This window comes from Doryrhamphus excisus, chromosome 12 (assembly GCF_030265055.1).
Source record: "Doryrhamphus excisus isolate RoL2022-K1 chromosome 12, RoL_Dexc_1.0, whole genome shotgun sequence".
Lineage (NCBI taxonomy): Eukaryota > Metazoa > Chordata > Actinopteri > Syngnathiformes > Syngnathidae > Doryrhamphus > Doryrhamphus excisus.
In genome coordinates, this window is record NC_080477.1 from 10,101,264 (window position 1) to 10,123,222 (window position 21,959).

General features: G+C 40.3%; 1 protein-coding gene and 1 long non-coding RNA gene across 4 annotated transcripts in view; one reads left to right on the forward strand and one right to left on the reverse strand.

The window, feature by feature from the left end:
• Positions 1–7,197, forward strand: part of LOC131139226 (uncharacterized) — an 18,877-nt gene extending 11,680 nt beyond the window's left edge. The window contains exon 3 of the long non-coding RNA XR_009132204.1: positions 7,087–7,197. This is a non-coding gene — a long non-coding RNA (uncharacterized LOC131139226). The remainder of the gene's footprint in view (positions 1–7,086) is intronic.
• The window catches only part of mapk6 (mitogen-activated protein kinase 6), a 14,555-nt gene extending 2,376 nt beyond the window's left edge, over positions 1–12,179 (reverse strand). The window contains exons 1-7 of one of the 3 annotated variants that reach the window (XM_058088601.1): positions 12,007–12,179; positions 7,697–8,511; positions 7,298–7,615; positions 1,806–1,950; positions 1,496–1,660; positions 575–770; positions 103–223 (exon numbers count right to left, since the gene is read on the reverse strand). In XM_058088601.1, the coding sequence (XP_057944584.1) occupies positions 103–223; positions 575–770; positions 1,496–1,660; positions 1,806–1,950; positions 7,298–7,615; positions 7,697–7,933 (1,182 nt within the window). In that variant the 5' untranslated portion in view covers positions 7,934–8,511; positions 12,007–12,179. Of the gene's footprint in view, positions 1–102; positions 224–574; positions 771–1,495; positions 1,661–1,805; positions 1,951–7,297; positions 7,616–7,696; positions 8,512–9,194; positions 9,362–10,361; positions 10,648–12,006 lie in introns of those variants that run through there. The other 2 variants (XM_058088602.1, XM_058088600.1) reach the window with 2 other exon arrangements.
• Positions 12,180–21,959: the final 9,780 nt, after the last annotated feature.

Consider the following 21,959-nt stretch of genomic DNA (forward strand, 5'->3'; position numbering starts at 1 on the left):
TCATGTCTTGCAAAAATTTCACAATTATAAAGTTACTTCCCTACCATGACATCACCAAGAAAGAGAAGGTTTTATAGTAATAGTAAGTATTTGATCACGCACCTGAACCACCTCCTCATCCGTTACATCAGAGAGGGCTCTTGGGTCCACTTGGACTTCATCTGGGTCATGGATGCTGTGCAAGTGCCAGTCAGCCTCTGACAACTGGCTCTCATGATACCGGCTTTAAAAAAAACAAACAAAAAAACAAGCAGTGGCTCATAAGAGAAGGCACATGAACCAATACAGGCATATTCACTTTTTGGCTGTCTGACCTACACGTCTTTTGTAAAGTGTGGACAAACAAATGAAAGTAAGCAGCAGAATTTTGAAAATGTTGACTGGTGTAGCTACAGGGGCCCAGTTTGAGGACAAATTGACTAAAATGGACAAAATTTACATCCAATCGGCGACAAAACAACAAATACAGGAACTGAACAACATAAATTAAATATATATTTTTTTTAATTTAAAGATCAATATAAACATTTTGGTGACCAAAAAAGAGCAGGGCAGAGGAGAAATAGTAACATACCTGTCCCAAGTGTGGCTGTGGCTGTGGTCCATGAGCAGGATATCATCAACTTCATCTTCAATGTGAAAAGGATGGAGAGAGATAGGCTCATCCAAGGGGAAGGAGTAGTCAGCCATATAAGGGTGGGCAAGAGCCTCTTCCGCAGTTAAACGATCCATGGGGTTAAAGGTCAGGATCTTCTCTAAGAAATCCAGGGCTGTGCATGGAGAGGAGGAGGGGGAAGGCAATGGAAGAAACAAGGTTTTATATTTTAAAAGGAGAAGCCTTTATGCCCGTTTTATTCCAATGAGCGTTGGGCGGTATAGACCTTAGCATATATCAATATTTTTCGGAAGCATCACAATGTGACAATATATAATTTAAATTTGTATTCAAAAAAAACTCCACACCTTAAGCCATATAATGCAATACACTTGCCTCAAATAGTAAAGCACATTTAATAATTGGTAACAAACTGGCTAACTTATCTAATGGGATGTCAGCCTCTGTACACATTGCTATCAAATCTTCAACAAACTGTAATGCCTGTGCTTGTCATTAAGGAAGATGTCACCCATGCATCCCCACTCAGAATCTACATATCACTGGATGTTGTAAAACGTTCCTTACATTAAAGAATTAAAACAATGTGGTGAAAATGTACTCATCAAGCCCGGGTTGCGCATGCACACAACTACTTGCCGTCCTACATTAAGGAAATCCCTACTAGCTTCTATTCACACTTTTGTTGCCATTTCAACATGTTAACGTCGGAAGGTCCGCCGAGTAAATACTTCCCCCACACTCACATTCCTTCTCACAATGACAGCATTTGATTCATCTTATGTGTCCATCTTATCTTATCCATCTTATCGCCCAACCCTAATTCCACTACTGTAGCATCTACCTAGCATAACCTTGAGTGAATAGAAAAAAAATTACCTTGAGGACTGACATCAGGCAACAACTTGACCAGTGGTGTCTGAGGTTTTGACATGTCGTTACGGATGAAGACAGGTATCACGCTGTGGAGCTCTTGTCGGTCTTCCTCTCGCAGTACAGGGATGGATTCCAGTATAAGCTGCATCTGCTCCAGTTCGTGAGCCCCTAACCAGGAACACAGTACCATGTCAAGACGCTTAAAAGCAAAATTCTTAAGTTTATTCTGAGAATGGCAAGTGCCATTAGTTTTTTATTTTGCCCTTTCAACAAGAGATTAGCAATTATGGCAGGACAAACAGTCAACATTTACCCGCAAAGAGTGTTTTCCCAGTAAGCATCTCAGCAAAGATGCAACCAGCAGCCCACATGTCAATGGCTTTAGTGTAGTTATTTGGAGAGAGCAGCAGGCGGGGCGACCTGTACCACTTGGTGACCAGACCTTCAGACAGGTGACCCTGCAGCAGAGGGAGACACACAAAATTAGTACAAAGGTGGTGGGAGAGAGAGTGTGTGTCTGTGTTCGGGGTGGGAAGTTTGGGAAAATAGGTATGGACCGGTTACCGGTTTCAATGTATATACCACAGTGCCAAAAAGTCCCAGTTTCAAAACCTCTAAAATACTGTACTACTTTAGTCCATCATACCATCCTATGTTATGAGAGAAAGTGGCCACTATGTGGAAATTGTCCTGTGTTATTCCTCTCAGTTGGAACTGGCCTTCAATGTGCTGAAACCACAGGTACAAGCTGTGTTCTCAAAGTTGGGCAACTTTAAACATCATGGCACAGCTGGCACTAATGATAGCTGCCATTAGCATCAATTGGCACCGGTGTGATAAGATGTGTCCTTGTAGTTTTCATGTTTAGTAAAACACTATTAGCAAGTGAAAATGTGTTCTATGTAAAAATATTTCTACAAAAGGCATGCACATTTAGAAGATTGACTCCATTAACAATTGTTTTCCTTGTTATACAAATGTGCAGTAGCGCTAAGTGGTAGAACTCTTGAATTCACGCTGAGGGTCACCAAATGCAGAGATGTGATTCACAACAAAACAGAAGCTAATAAGTGGTAGAAACTGAAGAACAAGCATCAACAGTAGCAGTTGCTAACAATCACATAAAAAATAAAATTTGAGAATGTATAACTCCTATATAGAGGGAACTTGATAAAGTTCAATGCTTTGATATTTATATACTGGTTGAAGATAGCCCTGTGGGAAATCCATCGTAAATTCATAAAAAGTTTATATCATTATAAAAAAAATCATAAGAGAAATTATTACCCTCATTTAAACCATGAAAACTTCCATGACCCTACCTCTGATGAGAATCAGAAATGAGAAACGTGAGCAACCAGAATCGCTCAAATTGAAACGATGCCCAACCCGTGATATGTCCCTTCACTATGAGGTTCGTGAGGACAACATGCCAATTGGACAAAGAGTGCAAAGAGGAGAGTCACTGAAAGGAGGGAGGTCACACACGTGTTGGCCCTGTCAGCACTCAGAGAGCTGCATAATCCCTGTCACACACACCAATCTGCACAAGAACAGTGAACACAAAAGTTGACCTGCGTGTGTGCATGTCTGTGTATACACACACACACACACACACACACACACACACACACACACACAGTAAAAAAAAAAAGGGGGGGTGGAGTGGAGGTAAAACTACACCCTCACTGGCCTCTCCTCACCTCATGCTCTGGTAGTTTGTGGTGGGGCCAAAATGGTCAGTTCACCACTGAACAAGGCTCCTGTTTCTACCCTAAATTAGCTGCAAATACTTCAATGTCACGCTATCCTCAAGCCAACCCCCTGCTCAACACGCCCCTCTGCCTTTTTTTTTTGAGGAGAAAACTACTCAAAAGTGGTTTGGGTTGTTTGGCACTATCACCACAACACTTTTATAGAAAGGACTTTCTTCAGGTCATGAGTGGCTAAATGCCTTGCAATCATAGGCCCACCTGTTCCTTTGGCATACATCTTGAGTGTGAAGTCATTGCTTAAGGACAACTCTAAGCACAGTGGACTCTGGACTAAGGAACAGATTGCACTTGCTGAAAGCAGTACATTAGAGGATAATTCAAAATCCACTCTTTAAAATGTCAATGGAACATTTTCACCACAAAGACAGATATAGAAAGGTTGTAGGTGTGGCCAGATGAGTCAGACTTCAAGGAAGCTTGCATACTAAAAGTTACCAGTTTACCAGTTAGTGGTTCAAAAACTTTATATTTCTCACATTAATAAATTGAGCATCAGTCTAGTCTTACAGTGGCCATGTGAGAATAATTATGAGATGAATAATTTTAAACTGGTCTCAATATATGAACTGCTTATCACCAACCCCGATTAGCCTTTGGAGCACCGGGAAAGTCATAAAAAAATCACCAACATAATTTTTGTGGATCATATGAGGGATCTGGTTTCAGGCAAGCTGCTTGCTGGCTGAATAAATGGGTCAAGTGTGTGTGAGGTTTTGGGTTGTACATTAAGCCGGATTCTTGGAGCAAGAACTCATGTGAACCCTCGAATCTCAAACCTTGGTTGCTTACCTAGTGTGAGTGGAAGCTAGCAAGTGTTAGCTTGTGTGGTTGTGTTGACTTGTATATTTTCACCACGTTGCATTTTACGCTTTACTGTAAGGAACGTTTTGAAATGCCTGGGGATGACGTGGAAGTTCTGAGTGAAAAAAATACCAGAAGCACGTTTATTTTTGAACATAGATCATCTTTGCCGTAAATACACATTCTCCACACATGGAAAACACTTATGTGCTTCAAAATAAGAGCGGCATTAACCCCATGTCTACGTAAACAAAACAATAGTGTCATAAAAATATCTTCCATCTGCAACTGGAATTGCATGGGTGACTATATCTTCCTCAATCACAAGCACAGGCATTACAGTTTGTTGAAGATTTAGTAGAAATGTATGCAGAGGCTGACATCCCATTAGATAAGTTAGCAAGTTTGTTACCACTAATACTGTGCTTTACAATTTGAGACAAGTGTATTTCGCTATTTGGCTTAAGGTTTGCAGCTTCTTTTACAAGACTCGGCTGAATTTACATTTTATATATCGTCACTGTGATTCATCCTACAATTATTGTGATACAAGCATCCATATCACCCAACTCTACTATATACTATGTACTCTTGCTGCTGTGCAATGCAAATTTCCCCACTGAGGGATGAATAAAGGCATATCTTATCTTATCTGCATCACAACATCCTTTTAGATAGGCACATGTGAAATGATCAACTTTTGGTTCAGTTTCAGGCAACACTAAAGACGTCAACAACTCTCACTCAACAGGACAAGCACACACTGAGTGTGCGTCAGAGCTTTACAAGTCAGAGGGCTGCACGTGAATTCTTGTCATTCATGATGCCAAGCCACAAGGGACAACTGGAAGGTTCACACACAGCTTACCTTCTCAGAGCAGGGGGGAGATCAAACACTGACAGCAAACCCAAGCATGATTAATTCAAGTCTCAAGAGTCAGGTACTTATTTTATTAAATCTTACTGCCAGATTTTTGGGGCATTTTTGCTGAACTTTCAAGACCCACAGAATATTGACTACATAGACATTGAAACTTTATACTACTTTCATCAGAAAAAAATTGCTAGCCTTTGTTGTTTTTTTTTTATAAATCGGCAATAGAACATAACAATAATCATCTATTGAACTATTTGCGGATGTGTAATCTATAACGTCACCCCTTGCCGTTGCAATCGCAAAAGAGCCACAGCCAGACAAGCTCTGTGCTAGCTAAGCTGCCTTTACTTTCTGTCTCTACTGGATTTGTCACCACTTCCCTCTGTTGATTCCCATTTCTGCAATTTCTGTCTTCTTCATATCCAGGCTGTTGCTATAGATGTGAGGAAAATAGTCCTGTTGCCCCATGCTGGGATAGAAATAAATTGCCCATGTTTCTGAAATTTACACACAAGATACATAAGACTTTTATTAGTAGCTCTCATGAAAAACGCAAAACACATCCATAGGTATTTACAGATGTACGAAAAAAGTTCTTGTCAACCGAAAAATGATTTCTAAAAATGTGCAGTGGCTCATGCCAATGTCCAACCACTCCTGGCTTCCGACACCTCAACCACATGCTCCCCTACAAACTGCCATAGCCAACACAAAATAATTTGGTTTAGAAAATGTTGACTGTGGTTGTACAAAATCCTTAAAATTACCACTAATGTGCCAGGACCGAGACAAAAAAGCAAAATGTTTAAAAAATGTTTAAACATACCGTGATACTTTTTGCGCACATGCGCGCCATTTCCAAGACACTGTGTGTTTACACGACATGCAAATACAAGTTGCTTTTTTTGTTGGTAAAGTGAAACAAGAGTTTCAAAGAGCATACATTCAATTGTAGGATCCACCAAAGAGAGAAGGTATAATGTAGTTGCAAAAGCAAACTTGCCAACAGTGAATCGGCTGAGCTGCCCAACACACCCTGTGCCTGCGGGAGAGCTTAGTATGATTCCGGGGGTGATGGGTTAATTTTAAAACAAGCCTCGTTAGGCCTGAAACACAAGATGTGCTATCAAATGACTTGTGCCATGAAAAACTGGGTAGTGGAGATATCAGCATTCTCCCTCCCCCACCAGCATACTGCTATTGTTATAACAGAGGCAGACAAAACATAACAGCTCTCATTTGAACAAGAGAGCAAGCAGTTAAAAATCCGCCTGCATATATGACCATTTCTAATAGCATACATGTAAAACTGCACACATGAAGGGGGGACAATGCCAGCGTGTGAATACAAAAGTTCTGTTCTTGCCAGCCAATGCGAGCAATTGCCTTCCTCTTACTACAGCGGAAAGACGTGTATGGTCCCTCCCCACAGTATGACTCATGAGTGAACACACAAGTCAAGTGAAAATGTGACTCTCATAGCAGCAGCAGTTAGCTGTCTGAAATGAGCAGTTCCAACCAACATGTTTTGTGTGAGTCAGCACGGTGAAAAGCGGCAGGATTCTTTCTCGCTGTGCAATGAATGAAGCAGGGCCAACCACACGGGTCCAGTCACATGGGCCGACTTCAGACAGACCAATGACTAATCTGTGACACGTGAGAGTGACTGTCTCACAGCTCTGAGGGAGACAGCAAGGGGCTCCCCAACCTACATTTCAACATCACACCACCATAACAGAAATAGAATTGATCCATCCCTTTATAAGGGTAACAACACACAGAAGGCCAATAAAAGACCCTCCACCTGGCTACAATTACATAGGGCAATATAGCCACCTTCTCATACTTAAGATAAACAACCTACAACAGTGCTTCAGACAAGAAAAAACAAGCTCATATGCAGGTTTTATTTACAGACATCTGGTTTGGAACACAGCATTTTTGCTTAACCAGCATCTTCAGAAAAAGCACCGTACACATTAGCCTGAGATGTGTTTCATTATATAGCTCCTGTATATTTAGTTGCATAACTCAGACCACAATTAACAACGTTAAATGAATACCTCAGAGTAAATGTGTACTCCTCTGAGCAGTGTACTGTTGTAACAAGGAAAATATAATATTGCCACTGTTTTTCACAGGTTCACTTCTCCTGAGAAGGGAAGCAGAGGCATTACCTCATGGAACCACATCCCGTCTTGTTTACTTCCTGCTATGAAACTGCGTCACCCTTGGGAACAACACATTACTGGGTGATAAACACCACATGGTAATTTGAAGCTTTTAGACTTTTAGCCGAGACAGGCTTGCTTGTTACCAACTGATGACAGTTCTTCCTTGCCAGACTCATACCTTGTGGGAGTAGTGGGGGTCCATGATGCGGGCCAGACCAAAGTCTCCAATCTTCAGCACCAGGTCCTCTGTGTTGACAAACAGGTTGGCGGGCTTGAGGTCACGGTGGAGCACATTGGCAGAGTGGATGTACTTGAGTCCCCGGAGAAGTTGGTACATGAAGAGCCTGGCGTGGCCCTCGGACAGAAGACCTCGCTCCAGCACCTGACACAAGTCAGTCTCCATGTACTCCTGCACTATGTAGACAGAGTTTACCTCCGTCAGGGATACCACATCCTCAGTTAGCCTGCGACCGCTGGGGCCTAAAGTTTCAAAAACCTAGATAAGGACAAAGAAATGTGGGTCAACAAAGATGTCATCTTTGTTAAAAAGTATATCCAAGTATAGTGAGACCATTACCTTTACTATGTTGTCATGGTCCAGGCGTCTTATAATCTTAATTTCTCGCAAGGCGTGTTTGACACTCTGGGGATCAGTCAAGATAATCTTCTTCACAGCCACTCGCTTGTCACAGTCTGTGTCAACTGCTGAAAATACCAGGCCATTTCCTCCATATCCGAGGGGCTTCAAGTCCATGTATCGAGAGCCCAGGTCAAAGCCATGGATGTTCATTAGAGACTCAAACTTCTCTGCCATGATAACGATTAGGGCTCCTACACCAAACTCCACTTGGTCTTCTCAAATTTGTTAATACTAGTAGAAGAGCCTCAGAGCCTGCGGTAACCCCCCTCTACCACTGTACTCTACCTCTTCCCCTGTGTAGTCGTCACTGTCAGATGCAGGACACAATAGCGTAGTTAAACTTTTTCATCTTGAATGAGGACTAATTTAAAATTCCAAATCCACTCTTGGGGATGGTTATTAACAGAGCGGCTTGTGGGAATGAGTGGAATGTCTGATGAAGCCAATTCAAAATGCACTGACAAATGTTAGGCTCTAAAAGCTTGCAGTTGCATCCTCACAGTGCGCATACGTTCAGTGTATAACTGGTCCTGAGCAGCTTCATGAGCAATGTGCCGATTTGCACTTTTTTTTTTACTTCTGTATTTATTACACTTGACATATAATTTTCCTATGGCGTATCCGGATACTGAAAACTAACTGGTTAAGAGCCTGGCCTTTAGAATGGAGTTATTTCTCAGCCTCAGTGATCAGGTGGCTCAAGCTCGCCACAGTCGCAATCAAAACCGTCCTCCATTTTATTAGACTGTAACCTGAAAGACAGTGGAAAAAGAACGCGGTAAGTGCCAAATGTTGACAGCACTCCTTAGATGTACATTTCAAAACACACACATGGGGTTCACAGGAGCATAGATGAAAGAATTGAAGTAATTCACCGGCGTCTTCCTTGTGCTGTTAATAGCAGCTAACCCCCATCCCCCCAGCTTGGCGCTTGCTAGTCGCCTCTGGGGTATGGATCAAACTGTCTTCATAACCACTCAAAGGTGAAATAATCGTTCTGACCACAGAATTTAATGAAGTTAATATTTAATGGTTTTACACCGTAATACAGCCCACACCAACCATTCATGGTGTGTATGAGACAGACGGGCGGAAATGCACCAAGAATGTGAATGCTAGCTAGGCGGATAGCAGCTAAGTATGAAGTATACCTCGAATTGATGGGATATAAAAGACACACAGACCCAAAACACAACACGACATGAAATAAAAAATAATAGATGTTAAAAAATAACAAACGAGAAACATTTAAAGATAGGCAGTCTGTAACACAGACAAAGGGGCCGTTGTTGGCGAGGCGACTGACTACGTGGAACAAGCTCTCTGAAGGAGCACAAAGCCAGCGGCGGTTACAACGTTAAAGACGACCGTCAGTGTACTTGACATGAATCTATCGGAAGCGAGATGATAAACGTGATCAGCGAGAAGTACTCACAGTTCGTATTCGTCGCATTGGACCGAAATTGAATCAATCAAACCCCGCGTAGGCTTGAGGACGCTCCGCTCCCGGAGCTTAGCAGAACGAATGCAATCGCCATTTAGGTTGGGAAGCGCTACTAAAGGCGCAGTGACGTCACGAAGATGCCTTCAGGGACTGTAGAACATTTCACAATTACTAAGTTTTCTCCTAACACAGACGTGATGCAATATCAATTTATTCATTCATTCCATTTATTTCTCTTCAAAGGTATTTTTTTATGTTTGGCTTTCCCCAGACAAACGTTGCACAGCGAATCAAACACTGTCACAGTTACATTGTTTTGGGCGTTAGCAGTAATAACAGCAATCTTATTTTCTAAAAGAATAACATTTTCTGCACATGGCTGTTGGTATTCAGGTTTTAGCCAATTACAGCTTTATCCCTTCGTTAAGCTTTAACACCGACCAAAAAATACTTATTACTTCTCAATGTTTCTTAATTTTTTATTAAGAAACTAACAATTGGACCATGATTAACATTGTCTCTGTCAATTATTGGTTCTGTATAGCTATCCAAAGAACCATATTATTTAGTTGATGCAGCGATTATTCTTAAAATTAGGATTTCTGAGTGCCTATGGGCACAACACAAAAAATGTATCAAAGAAGGGTTTTGAGCTCACTTGGCAGTGTTAGATTCAAAACTGTGTGACTGAATGTTGTTTCAACAATTAAGCATAACAGTGAAGGGAACAAATAGTGCTGGAGCCTATCCCAGGTGTCCTCGGGGCGAGAGGCAGGGTACACCCTGTATTGGTCGCCAGCCAATCACAGGGCACATATAGACAGACAACCATTCACAGCACACTCACATTCATACCTATGAATAATTTGGAGTCCCCAATTAACCTAGCATGTTTTTGGAATGTGGGAGGAAACCGGAGTACCCGGAGAAAACCCACACATGCACAGGGAGAACATGCAAACTCCACACAGAGATGGCCAAGGGTGGAATCGAGTTTGGATATGCTTGCTTGCATATGTATTTTGTAAACAAATGTGTTTGTTTTGCTTATATTGTTGTTACAGCAAGTAGTATTACATTAGTGATGTGAAGGAGTTATACTGTACATAGAGACACACATACACGCCTCCCTCCACACACACACATAAACACACTCACATCGGTTTGCAGCTTTGCAAAGTCCATCTGGCAGCAATGTGCACAATGCACAGGTTGATTCTCTTTCAGCGGCCAACACTCACTTCACAATCCAATCCAAAGATTAGGTCCACCGTGACAAAATGTTTTTGAAAAGAAGGCAGCCTTGCATTTTCATTCCCCTCATTCACATTGCAGCTCTACTGCACCTGCACGGTCCTCTGCTAGATGTGAATGGAAGGACGTGTACAGGTGGGATGGGAGCAGCATTACAGCCGCAGCATCACATCAGCATCCGCAGGCACACCATGTGAGCGAGCATGTGGTCCACAATGCAGATGCCTCACACGGGCGGGGATGGGCTTCGGCATGCCCACTGAATGCTGCATGCCTCTGGGGGTGGGGGCGGGGGCTACGGCAGACTCTATTGGTCCGTTTTAGATAATTGTTAAATAAGATTGACGGTATCAGCGGCAATTCTTTTTGTCTAGACATGTCGAGTCAATGTTGACATTTTAGTTTAAGTGGGCATTTTGCCTCATTGTTCATGTTCACATGGGTATATGGTTATGTAATAGTCGTATACAAGCTTGCATGTTACATTACAAGAGGGTAAAATGGGTATGCATTAACGCATTACAGGTCAGAATATTGTACAGTATGCAATATAGTGCGGTATACACTGAGCCACAACAATAGGTGTACCTACACACCCTAATGAGAAAAAGTTAAGCATTACACCATTAAAATATAGGACTATATCTAATGTGTGCAGTGTAAACTTACCATCATTCCATCCCTTGTAAAATGGAATAGATTTAATACTTTTTACGATATACAGTTCAACTGAAAATTATTTAGCCCTCATTGCAAATTCTGAGTATTTGCCAAATTTATAAAGTCACTGTAATTTCCAATAAGCCAACAAAATAAAGCAATGTAAATATCTTATTATTACAAGTTAGCTACTGTTTTGCTGTCATTCATGAGAGTTTGTAAATTTGGAAAATATTAGAACATTTGATTGTGCAGTCCAATGTTGTTGTTTGTCTTAAAGTCAATATAACCTGTGTTTTAGTGTCCATTCCCCACATACAGGAAATTGGCGAACACACCAAAAGAGACTGATTCCTCTTCCTTAGTTTGAGCTCAATCAAAATGCTTCAGGACCTCCCTCTTGCGGACAGACTCCAAAGCTTCATACACTAACACCTCTCCAATTTCTGCCATTAATAAAACAAATATCTTTTACAGCCAATACTTTGTATATTTTAAAATTACGCTCTTAATGTAAACTCTTAAAAGTTTCGGAAAAATATTATTTAATTTATGATGACAGAGTGTGCCAATCATTTTTCCCTTGCCTTGAATTTCAATCTGGCAGGTGTTTTAGTACACCTGTTTTACTGAATGAGGAATAACATATAGTGGCCTGTGCAATGTTGTGACGCCAATGGTTGGGAATACTGTTGCAATCAAAAGGTCTTGGACGTGACCTTTGTGGGACGCTGTTTAGTTACTCATCTTATCTATTGATAGTTGCATGACTCTTTCTCACCCACATTGTATACTTAAAGACTGTCCGATTTTGTATCAGCCGTCCTCCTGCCATTAATAATAAATAGAAATATCCACATGGATGTTACATCACATTCTTGCCACTTACAAGGGTCGGATCTCTCCCGCAGCAACATGGTCTTCCAGTTAGCATTCCACTTAGAAGAAGATATCCAACACTGCTTTCAGGCAGGTAGACAGGTACACAGCGTTCAAGTAGAGTCCAGTAAAAGTATCACGGTTGTTGCTAGAGTTTTTGGCGATGTGTTATCCTATTCCATGTGCTTGTGCTTGTGAGGTGGAGCTCAATGGAGACTTAATATAGGCCAGGCCGGAGAGGGGAGGAGACTATTCTGTGTATGGTCTGCATGGCTTGTCAGTGTGAAAGACCTTCCACTGTCGTAACACATTTTACACACATTTTTTTTTCTTAAAATGTCTCTCAAATTTTCCATGCAGCAGGCTTTCAAAAGTGATAGTAGGTACAGTATATAGTCTGTCAGCCCAGGTTATACCCTAATGATAGATTTAGACATAATTGCCATTTCACTCAATATCATATACAAAGAAATATTGTGTGTGTGTACAAACTAATCATTACTATTATATTACATTATGGGTTAATAATCATGTGTATTATTTATTTACACTGGGTTTTGATTGACCCCTTCAGAGAAGTATTCAGAGATAACATTTTGGTCACTTTATATAGCTACATGAGTTACATAACTGTCAAAGCAGATATTTTGATAGAGCGCTTATATTGAATCCCTTTATAGTGTTTGTTCTTTTTGGCTCTCTTGTATTGAAATAATATGGTGAATTGGCTGATTAGAATTATTCTATGTTTCTATGTAAGTACTACAAACAGCTTGACTGTTGTGTCAGTTTTGGTGTGGTATTACTCACGTTTCTGTCATTCAAATGCCACAGAACATCAGAGCAGATTCAAGTAAAGAACAATGGTTTTGGTTTCCCTCCCACCTCTACCAGACAAAGTTGCCCATTTGTAGAAACCTCTTCCTCTCACATCATCATGTTGTCTCTGCCAGCAACACTCTACGTCTTCAACGGCTTAGCTTGTTATTGAAGTGTGCGTGCAGCATTTGTTATATTTTCCAACCAGACGGCTGCAGGCTCCGTGACAGGTGGTTGTTATCAAAATATCTCAATGGGCATACACAAGTTTTGCCTTTATTTCGCATTTGTTTCATTAGAAAATATAATTATGATGGGCATTGAGTGTAGTTTATGTGTAAGCTATAATTTAGCGCGACCATGCATATTTCGTTTACCCACACTCGGCCCGGCAATGAGATACTCAAATGATACTTGACGTTTACTCAAAAATGCCTTATCATTTAAAGTAATTCAAACTATGCTTACTTTGTGTGGATAGAAGATTGTTACATTACAAAATACTATGTACACTATATAACCAAAGACAGAAATTCAGCGAGGCTTCTCTGAGGTTACTCAATATCAGGAATGTGCAGATATAGACCCCAGTGAAGAACTTCAGGGAAGTTGCATCAGAGCCTGAAAACAATTGTCAAATGACCCGAGAGCAAAGATTGTTCAACATCATGGTTTAGGGGCAGGATACAAAAGCTAGGTCAGAGATTTCAGCTGTCAGGTTCCACTCTGAGGAACATAGTGAGGAAATGGAAGACCACAGGCACAGTTTAAGTGGTAGGCCAAGAAAAATCTCAGACAAGCAGAGGCGAACGATAGTGAGAACTGTCAAACTCAACCCACAGACCAGCTACAAAGACCTAAAACATGATCTTGCTGCAGATGGAGTCACTCTGCATCGTTCAACTATTCAGCTATTCTGCGAGAGTCATTCGGAAGAAGCCTTTTCAACGGAATAGCTTTAGGTATGCTAAAGCACATTTGGACAAGCCAGCTTCATTTTGGAATAAGGTGCTGTGGACTGAACTAAAATGGAGTTATATACTTGTTAGTGTAAAGAGAGCTGCTCACACGGCAGCCTTTCAGGGATTATGTCACATACAGCAGAGTGCCATAATGCCGGTCATTGGTATTGACTGATTGATTTGATCACTGGTTACCCCAATTGTGAGCAATGAGGGGAAGATTATGTAACAAACATTATCACAGTCAGTCAAAATGACGCACACTAATCTGTGATGGTGTGTTACCATACAGTCTCTGCTCTTATATAACATCTCATCTCAGTTGATTAGGAACAAAGGTGCAGAATTGAACAAGAGGACAGGGCAGGACTTCCTTCATTTACGCGCATATTATCTTTGCACACACACTTTGTGCATCTCATATACAATAACACAACTAAGGTATTTCATAGGGCCAACTCATAGAACAGAGGTCAAACATTTGTATTGTGTTTTCGTACAGGTTTGATCTTAGAATTACCTTGATTCCGAGATCCCTAAGTATTACCTGTCTTAATTTCTATGTCTATGTGAGCTTTGACACAGATTTGGGAGATTCTTCTACTGTGGTAGCCATTAGCTCACTGGCAGTTTCATCTCACTGCTCTGCTCTTCCAGGATGTTTCTCTCACTCTGCGTCAGCACCCTGCTGCTCAAAGGTGAGACAAGCACTTGCGTTTAAGGAAAACACACACAGAAATGCACACACACAGTTTGTAAGTTTACAGGAGAATGTGTAAAACTGGGGCCTCTTTTCTTTGTGTTTTGGAAAGGTGTAAAACAATTTCTGTTCATATGAAGTTGCAAAAACACATTACAATAGTCTTACAGTACCTACCATGCCAGTAGTTGGTGGTCACTTTTGCAAAAAACACCCCAAAAACTGCATTACACGAGTATGAATTCTAAATAGCGTTTTTATTTATGTGAGCATAAAAGTCTGCGGGTCGTTGCAGTTGTCGCTGCGGTTGCTGAAGAAGATAACAAACGTACATTTTGATCAGCACACAAATGTGTGTACAGCAATGTCCTTTGTTTTCACAGACAATGTTGTTTTTAACAACTTTTACATTTAGTCATGTTTTTCAATGTTTTCAGGCTCCAAAATTCCATTGTCCAATTGACAGCAGTTTGTCAGTTTGTAAACGTCAAAAAGAGTACAAAGATGCAAAATTTAACAATAATCCAGTAATTTAATTTGGCTGATCATAATGATGCAATTCAAACTGTGTGTGTAATTTATAAAGTTTGTGTTTGGTGATCTTGATTGATTGATTTTGAGGGTTCTAATGGCGTCCAATTTAGAAAACTGAATGACTCATGGGGCTCTATTTTCGTAAACCAGGCGCAAGCGCGGCACACATACCCGCACCAACGGCCGGCAGTCTGGCACTGCGCACCACAACCACGCCTCCATCCCTCTCACTGGCGCAAGTGGCAAAGAGGGAGGAGAGAAGGCGTGAAAGGGTTTAACAAAGCCAAGTGTAATTCATTCATTCATTCATTCATTTTCTACCGCTTATCCTCACGAGGGTGTGCTGAAACCTATCCCAGCTGTCTTCAGGTGAGAGGAGGGGTAATCCACAATCAAATTAATGCTTTAAATGTGCAGGGCCCACTGGACTGCACATCAGAGGCGACAATGCAATGTACATGGGAGACCATGTAGATCACCTCTGTTCCTGAAAGTTACATTAAACACAGCAGCAGGCTAATCCAGGCATCTTGCTTGTGATCCACCTGCATTCATGCTGTGTCATCGCCAAATAGGAGAACCTTTGATGGTATATCCTTGGTAGCTCCTTCTCATCCTCCTTGAGAAAAATGGACAGTAAAAAATATTTATCCTACAGCCAGATTTTGACATTATATGGCCAACATTATATTGGCTCAAACAACATGTTGGCTCATTTGCCTACTAAAAGTGATTGGATGTTCGGGATTGGATGAGAGGAGGGAGGGGCGTGCATGCACACAGTCACAGAGATGCGCGATGAGTGTTTTTTCTGGTGTGTCCCCCTGCCCCAGTGTAGAGCCGGCCACGGTTGGCATCATACTTTCAGCTGCCGTCAGGTTCAGTTCCCATTATGCGTGATGTCTTTGATCAGATGTGATAGGCCAATTAATTGAAAAATTTATTAGTAGTCCAGTTTACCAAATTGGCTGCGCACAGTGGTGCGCTGGCCCAATTACTACTGCGTGGTGTGCACGACACTCCGCCAACCTGCGCCACGAAATTAGAGCCCATGATGTCATGACTACATGACCTGCCAATTTCTGGTACCTTTCTGGACCAAATATACATGGAGCCTATAAAAACACTATTACCCACTTGCACTAAAATTGTCGGCATGCTGTTCTGTAAGAAATAGTAACCATCATACGTATACACCATGTCAACTGTCACTGGGACGCAGGGTGCCAAGAAATAATCAACAGCTTCTATGTTTTCAAGCAGGGAATTTGACTTCTTGGAAAGACTGAAATAAATACTCTTCAAGATCTCCAACCTAAATTATAACGGTTGATTGCAAGAAAACATTTTATTAAAAATGGAAAGTTACTTCCAAATATTCTTACGACATTTCTCAATGGAAACATTTTCCCTTAGATGGTGGTACAGTCATAAAGATAAGAGAACAAGGTCAAAGTTGCCAGTGATCTAAACCATACAGCCAATTTTTTTCAACATCAGACAAAGATCATAAAACTCTGATAACTATAACAAGAACATATTGTCTCCATTATTAAAACTGTGCATAATAAATGTCATAACATATGTGATAATATAAAAACAATTCATTTGTCCTACCACTCTTTTACTACCCACAATTCCAAAGTACTCATAATATTTGTGATTAAAATAAGATCAAGCACATATTGTGCCATCATTATCTGCATTCTGCTGTCTGAGCATATTTCATAATGTCTCACTTGTATGTTGTTGGTCCTGGATAAGATGATGTTGACGCACTGGTTCTGTTTTTTTAAAGTAATACTGTAGTTTTATAATTCAAGGTACTGTAGTACTGTTACCATAAAGTTGTCATACACTATACCTGAACCAGTTAATGAAACAATAAAAATAATACATAATAATTTTTCTACTACAGTATTTTGATCATCTAATGAGGGAAAGACTACTTTAAGAAGAGAAAAATAAGAGCTTTTATAATCATACACTTTAGTATCTGTAAAATAAACATAACTATTTATTCTGTAAGTACAGTATGGTGCACAAATACTATATAAACACACCTTAGCATGGTGAGATAGTGATAACAAATGGTAAATGATGTACATGGAGTTTGGGGGTTGTGTGGGCAGCCATCTGAAATTAATGTTTCACTCTTTGAGTCACGGCACATTGTCTTTGTAAATGCAGAACATTTGACAGCTGTTGTAGTGAATTGGATGTACTCAATCAAGTGTTTATTGAGTGTATGAACTCGACTTAAACCAACAATAATAATCACATCATCTGTCTTTCTCTACATTTACACTTACCAATTCAAACACACCAACTTTTAGCTGCTCTCTGCACTTCCGGATCTCTTACCCTCGCATCGAACCACACCGTATGTAGGATTGATCAGCCTCTTCTCTCATAGTGCGTCACAGGCATTGAACAGCAGCGTTTTCCGTTGCTCACGCATGACTTCTTGCTGAACCTGAAAACTCACAAAGCCTAATTGACCTCCCTCTTCAGGATAAAGTCACCAAAGAGAGGATGCTGTAGTGATGTGTAGGAGCACAGGCAGACAACAGCTTTAAACACCAACATAGGATTGGATCCTGTCTTTGGCGTATGTGACAGAAGGCAGTTAATGGCACTAAGTAAGCATGCTCACTGCACCACTTTGACTTTTTCAGTACGTCACTATGGGTCGATGCAAAGCACATTTTTCAGCCCCATTCCCAGTGTGGCAGCTTTAATGGGGTCCCTGTCTGGCCAGTGTGGGGCTGACCCAGCCAAGCTGTCACCGTGTGCTGCCAGCTAGTGCATACTAATGATTGGATTCAATGGTTTCATAAGCGTCTTCTTGGGTAGCTTATCTCATCTGTGGGCTGACATCACTGGCAGCCTGCTGCTGAATACCGAGGGTATAGATATGCGAAGGTTTGTAAGGCAATAAAGATGTTGCTGTAGCTTTCTGGTTAAGACCGATAGACTGACTAGATTAAATTAGAAGCAATAGGGTGCCCTTGAGCAAGGCATAAAATTGTCTATGTGCTGGAAAGCTGCCTACTGGTCCAGTCACTGGAAGTGCCATCTCCACCTCTATGAGAGTATGCAGAAATATAATAATACATTTTATTTGTATAGCGCTTTTCAAAATACTCAAAGACACTTTACAGAAGAATGGAGTTGAATAAAAGCAAGTAAACAGAGTAAAAGGTACATTAAAATACAACATTCATTTGTTAATACACAGTTAAAACATGAGTAAAAGCGGGGCGGGGCACAGCAGTCAGGTATAAAAAGTTAGACATTAAAAACAGATTTAAAGAGGTGGGTTTTTAGTTGTTTTTTGAAACTGGCAAGGTCAGGGCAAGCATGGTTCTTTTTAACATGTATTCTTATTTTATTTATTATCAGTTTATTATCAGTTTTATGTGGAAAATATATAAAGTATAATAAAGTATATACAGTATGTGCACATATTTTAATTGGGCAACCTTTGTTTATATAGATACGTTTCTACATTGGTAGACACTAAAACAAAGCCTTAGCAATGGCATTTTCCAGCCACACCAGAAGTTGGTCAGTAGCAGACTATTGATCGCACTGTGTAAAGCATAAATCATTAACCTGTGCAATATAGCATGGTGCAACAGGAAAGGAAGTGGAAAAACACCTTGTTGGTGTGAGCTGCACCACATCCCGTTACTATCAAGGGACACCGAAACTAGGTTTGAATTGCAACAACATGTAATGCTCTACCTCGGAATGTTACGTCCCTTGGACTGACAGAGGTGTGTGTTCATTGCGTAGTCTGGAGACTTGTGCGTATGCCTTGTTCCCGGCGGCTGTCTGTGTGTGTTTTCCCAGCTGTACTTCAAGCTCCATAGTACACCCTAATGTGGGATGACCGCTGTTTATTGACACTGGGTCATTGCAGTTCACCTATATCATCGTCATCTTCTGAGAAAGACATGCATAACTAGAAGACCTCTTCCAAGCACCCTAGTTCCCACGCATTGTGATTTACATTGTAAATATTACTCCTACATTTATTTCATCTACATATTTAGATTAAATAAGACAGATTGCTAATGTTAGCATTATTAGGCCTACCTTTATTTTACTAACATACTTAGATTGCTAATGTTAGTTTTGCTAACATGCTAACATTAACATAGCATAGTAGTGCCAAGTTTTTATATATACGTCTAGTTATAAAAATATATATAAAAATATATATATATATAATATAATAAATATATAAAAAAATAAAAATAAAAATTGATAAATTTGCTAATATTAGCAAGCTAGCAATGCTAACAACAAGCATGATAGTGCTAAGTCTTTAAATATAAGTGTCTACCTATGAAAATGGCTAAAAATGCTAGTATGCCAATGTTAACACGGTAGCAATGCTAACATGCTAATTAGCATGATAGCGCTTATATAGTGTTTATATAGGTCTACCCATGAAAGCTAAAATGGCTAAAGCATGGATCTAATGCAATAGGATGAAACAATTTAATGTAATGATGAGTTGGATCAATATACAGAGTATGATCTTTATGTGTTTGTGGACATGAATATTTGTATTTTCTTCTATTTACTGTATATCTTTTAAGCATACTAACATTAACATAGCATAGTAGTGCCAAGTTTTTATATATGCGTCTCTTTATAAAAATTGATAAAATTGCTAATATTAGCAAGCTATCAATGCTAACAAAAGCATGATAGTGCTAAGTCTTTATATATAAGTGTCTACCTATGAAAATGGCTAAAAATGCTAGTATGCCAATGTTAACACGGTAGCAATGCTAACATGCTAATTATCATGATAGCGCTTATATAGTGTTTATATAGGTCTACCCATGAAAGCTAAAATGGCTAAAGCATGGATCTAATGCAATGGGATGAAACAATTTAATGTAATGATGAGATGGATCATACAGAGAGTATGATCTTTATGCGTTTGTGGACATTAATATTTGTATTTTCTTCTATTTACTGTATATCTTTTAATGAATGACAAGCCTGATTGTATCAGCTCAGTTAACTTACCTCATCATAAAACCTTCTCCAGCAGTCTGCAGACGTCTGCACACTTCCATTTCTACAATCACATCTCTCCAAGTGATTTATTTGCTGGAGCCCTACTTAATTGATTCCATTATTAAAAAACAGCTCCTGGCAAACACTGTCATATGACAGAAAATAAATGACCTTGTTAGATAATCACAACCAGAACATTAATTAGTGTGTATCAGGACAGATTAAATCAATCAATGATTTGTTTTTTCATTTAATTGCATAACAGGTCTTAGTCATGCATGAGCAACCAAACCTTGTAGGTTGTAACAGCAGAGGAGAGTTTCATGCAGAGACAGCTGAGTTTGCTTTCCTCAATACAAATAATAGCATGATGTCTATGTGGGACGATCACTTACACAACCTTGTGTGCAAACTACACAAAACAGTACTTCAGTTCCTACCTAGTCTCTGACAGCTCTAATAGTACTATGTTGTTTTAAAGGTTATTTGTCATAATAATAATACTACATTTTATTTAGAAGCGCTTATCTAAAAACTCCAAGGCACTTTACAATGAAGCAAGCAATGCAATCATCCATCCATTTTCTGTACCGCTTATCCTCACAAGGGTCGCAGGGGTGCTCGAGCCTATCCCAGCTGTCTTTGGGAAAGAGGCGGGGTACACCTTGGACAAGCCAATCACAGGGCACATATAGACAAACAACCATTCACACTCACATTCATACCTATGGACAATTTGGAGTCCCCAATTAACCTAGCATGTTTTTGGAATGTGGGAGGAAACCAGAGCCCCCGGAGAAAACCCATGCATGCACGGGAAAAACATGCAAACTCCACACAGAGATGGCCGAGAGTGGAATCGAACTTGGGTCTCCTAGCCTAGTGTGGCCTGTGCGCTAACCTCTCTTCTGCTGTGCAGCCATGCAATACAATCAATGCCATAAAACCATAAAACTGAAGAATACAAGACATATACAGTTAAAATTGAGGGGGCAGCTCAACTAGAGGCTCTGCTACCCTAGGTACGGTGCTTGGCTATTGAGGGTGGGGACAAGAGTTTGGTATCAGAGGAAGGAAGGCTACAGTTTGAGGAGTGAAAGTGGAGGAGGTCAGCGAGGTAAGGGGGAGCCAAGTTATGTAATGGTAGTAGCAGGATTTTAAACTGTACGCGGTATTGGACAGGAAGCCATTAAAGAGCTTTTGGAGGATCATTAGAGTGAATGTGAGGGGCAGCAGAGTTCTGAACACACTGAAGTCTATTGAGAGTTTTGCTTGGAAGTACATAGAAAATGCTGTTACAGCAATCAAGTCTGGTGGTGATGAAAGCGCTAATAGAAAGGGAGACGGATAGCCAAAGACAAGCGATTCTTTTTAAGTGAAAAAAGGCAGTTTGGGTTATCTGGCTGATGTGCCTTTCAAAGGAGAGGGCGTTGTTAAACAAGGCCAAGATTCCAGGCATGGGATGAAGGAAAAGATGTTGGCTGTATTTGTGACTGATTTTGGACCAATTATGATAATATCAGATTTGTCACAGAGAAATTTTATGCGAAAGAAATAAATGGTTATTGTGTATAAATACGCTTTAGATTGCTTCTAGTTGAGAGCTCGGGGTTTGGACTGCAAATCCCCTGTCACTTTGTGTGTACTGAACTCACAGACTGAAAATAAACAAATATTACCACAGACAAAACCCTGTTTTTGGAGAGCTGTAAAAAGTGACTTTACAAACACATTTTACTTTTAAAGTGGATTTGAGACTGCAAAGATTTCAGTGAAAAAAAGAATATATTCATAGATCCATAACATATAGCATGATAGTAATTGTTGCATTTGCATAGCTCTGTTTTGTAAGAGTGGTCATTTAAGTTTGCCAAGTTCTTGCTTTTTTTATTATGTAAAGTAGTG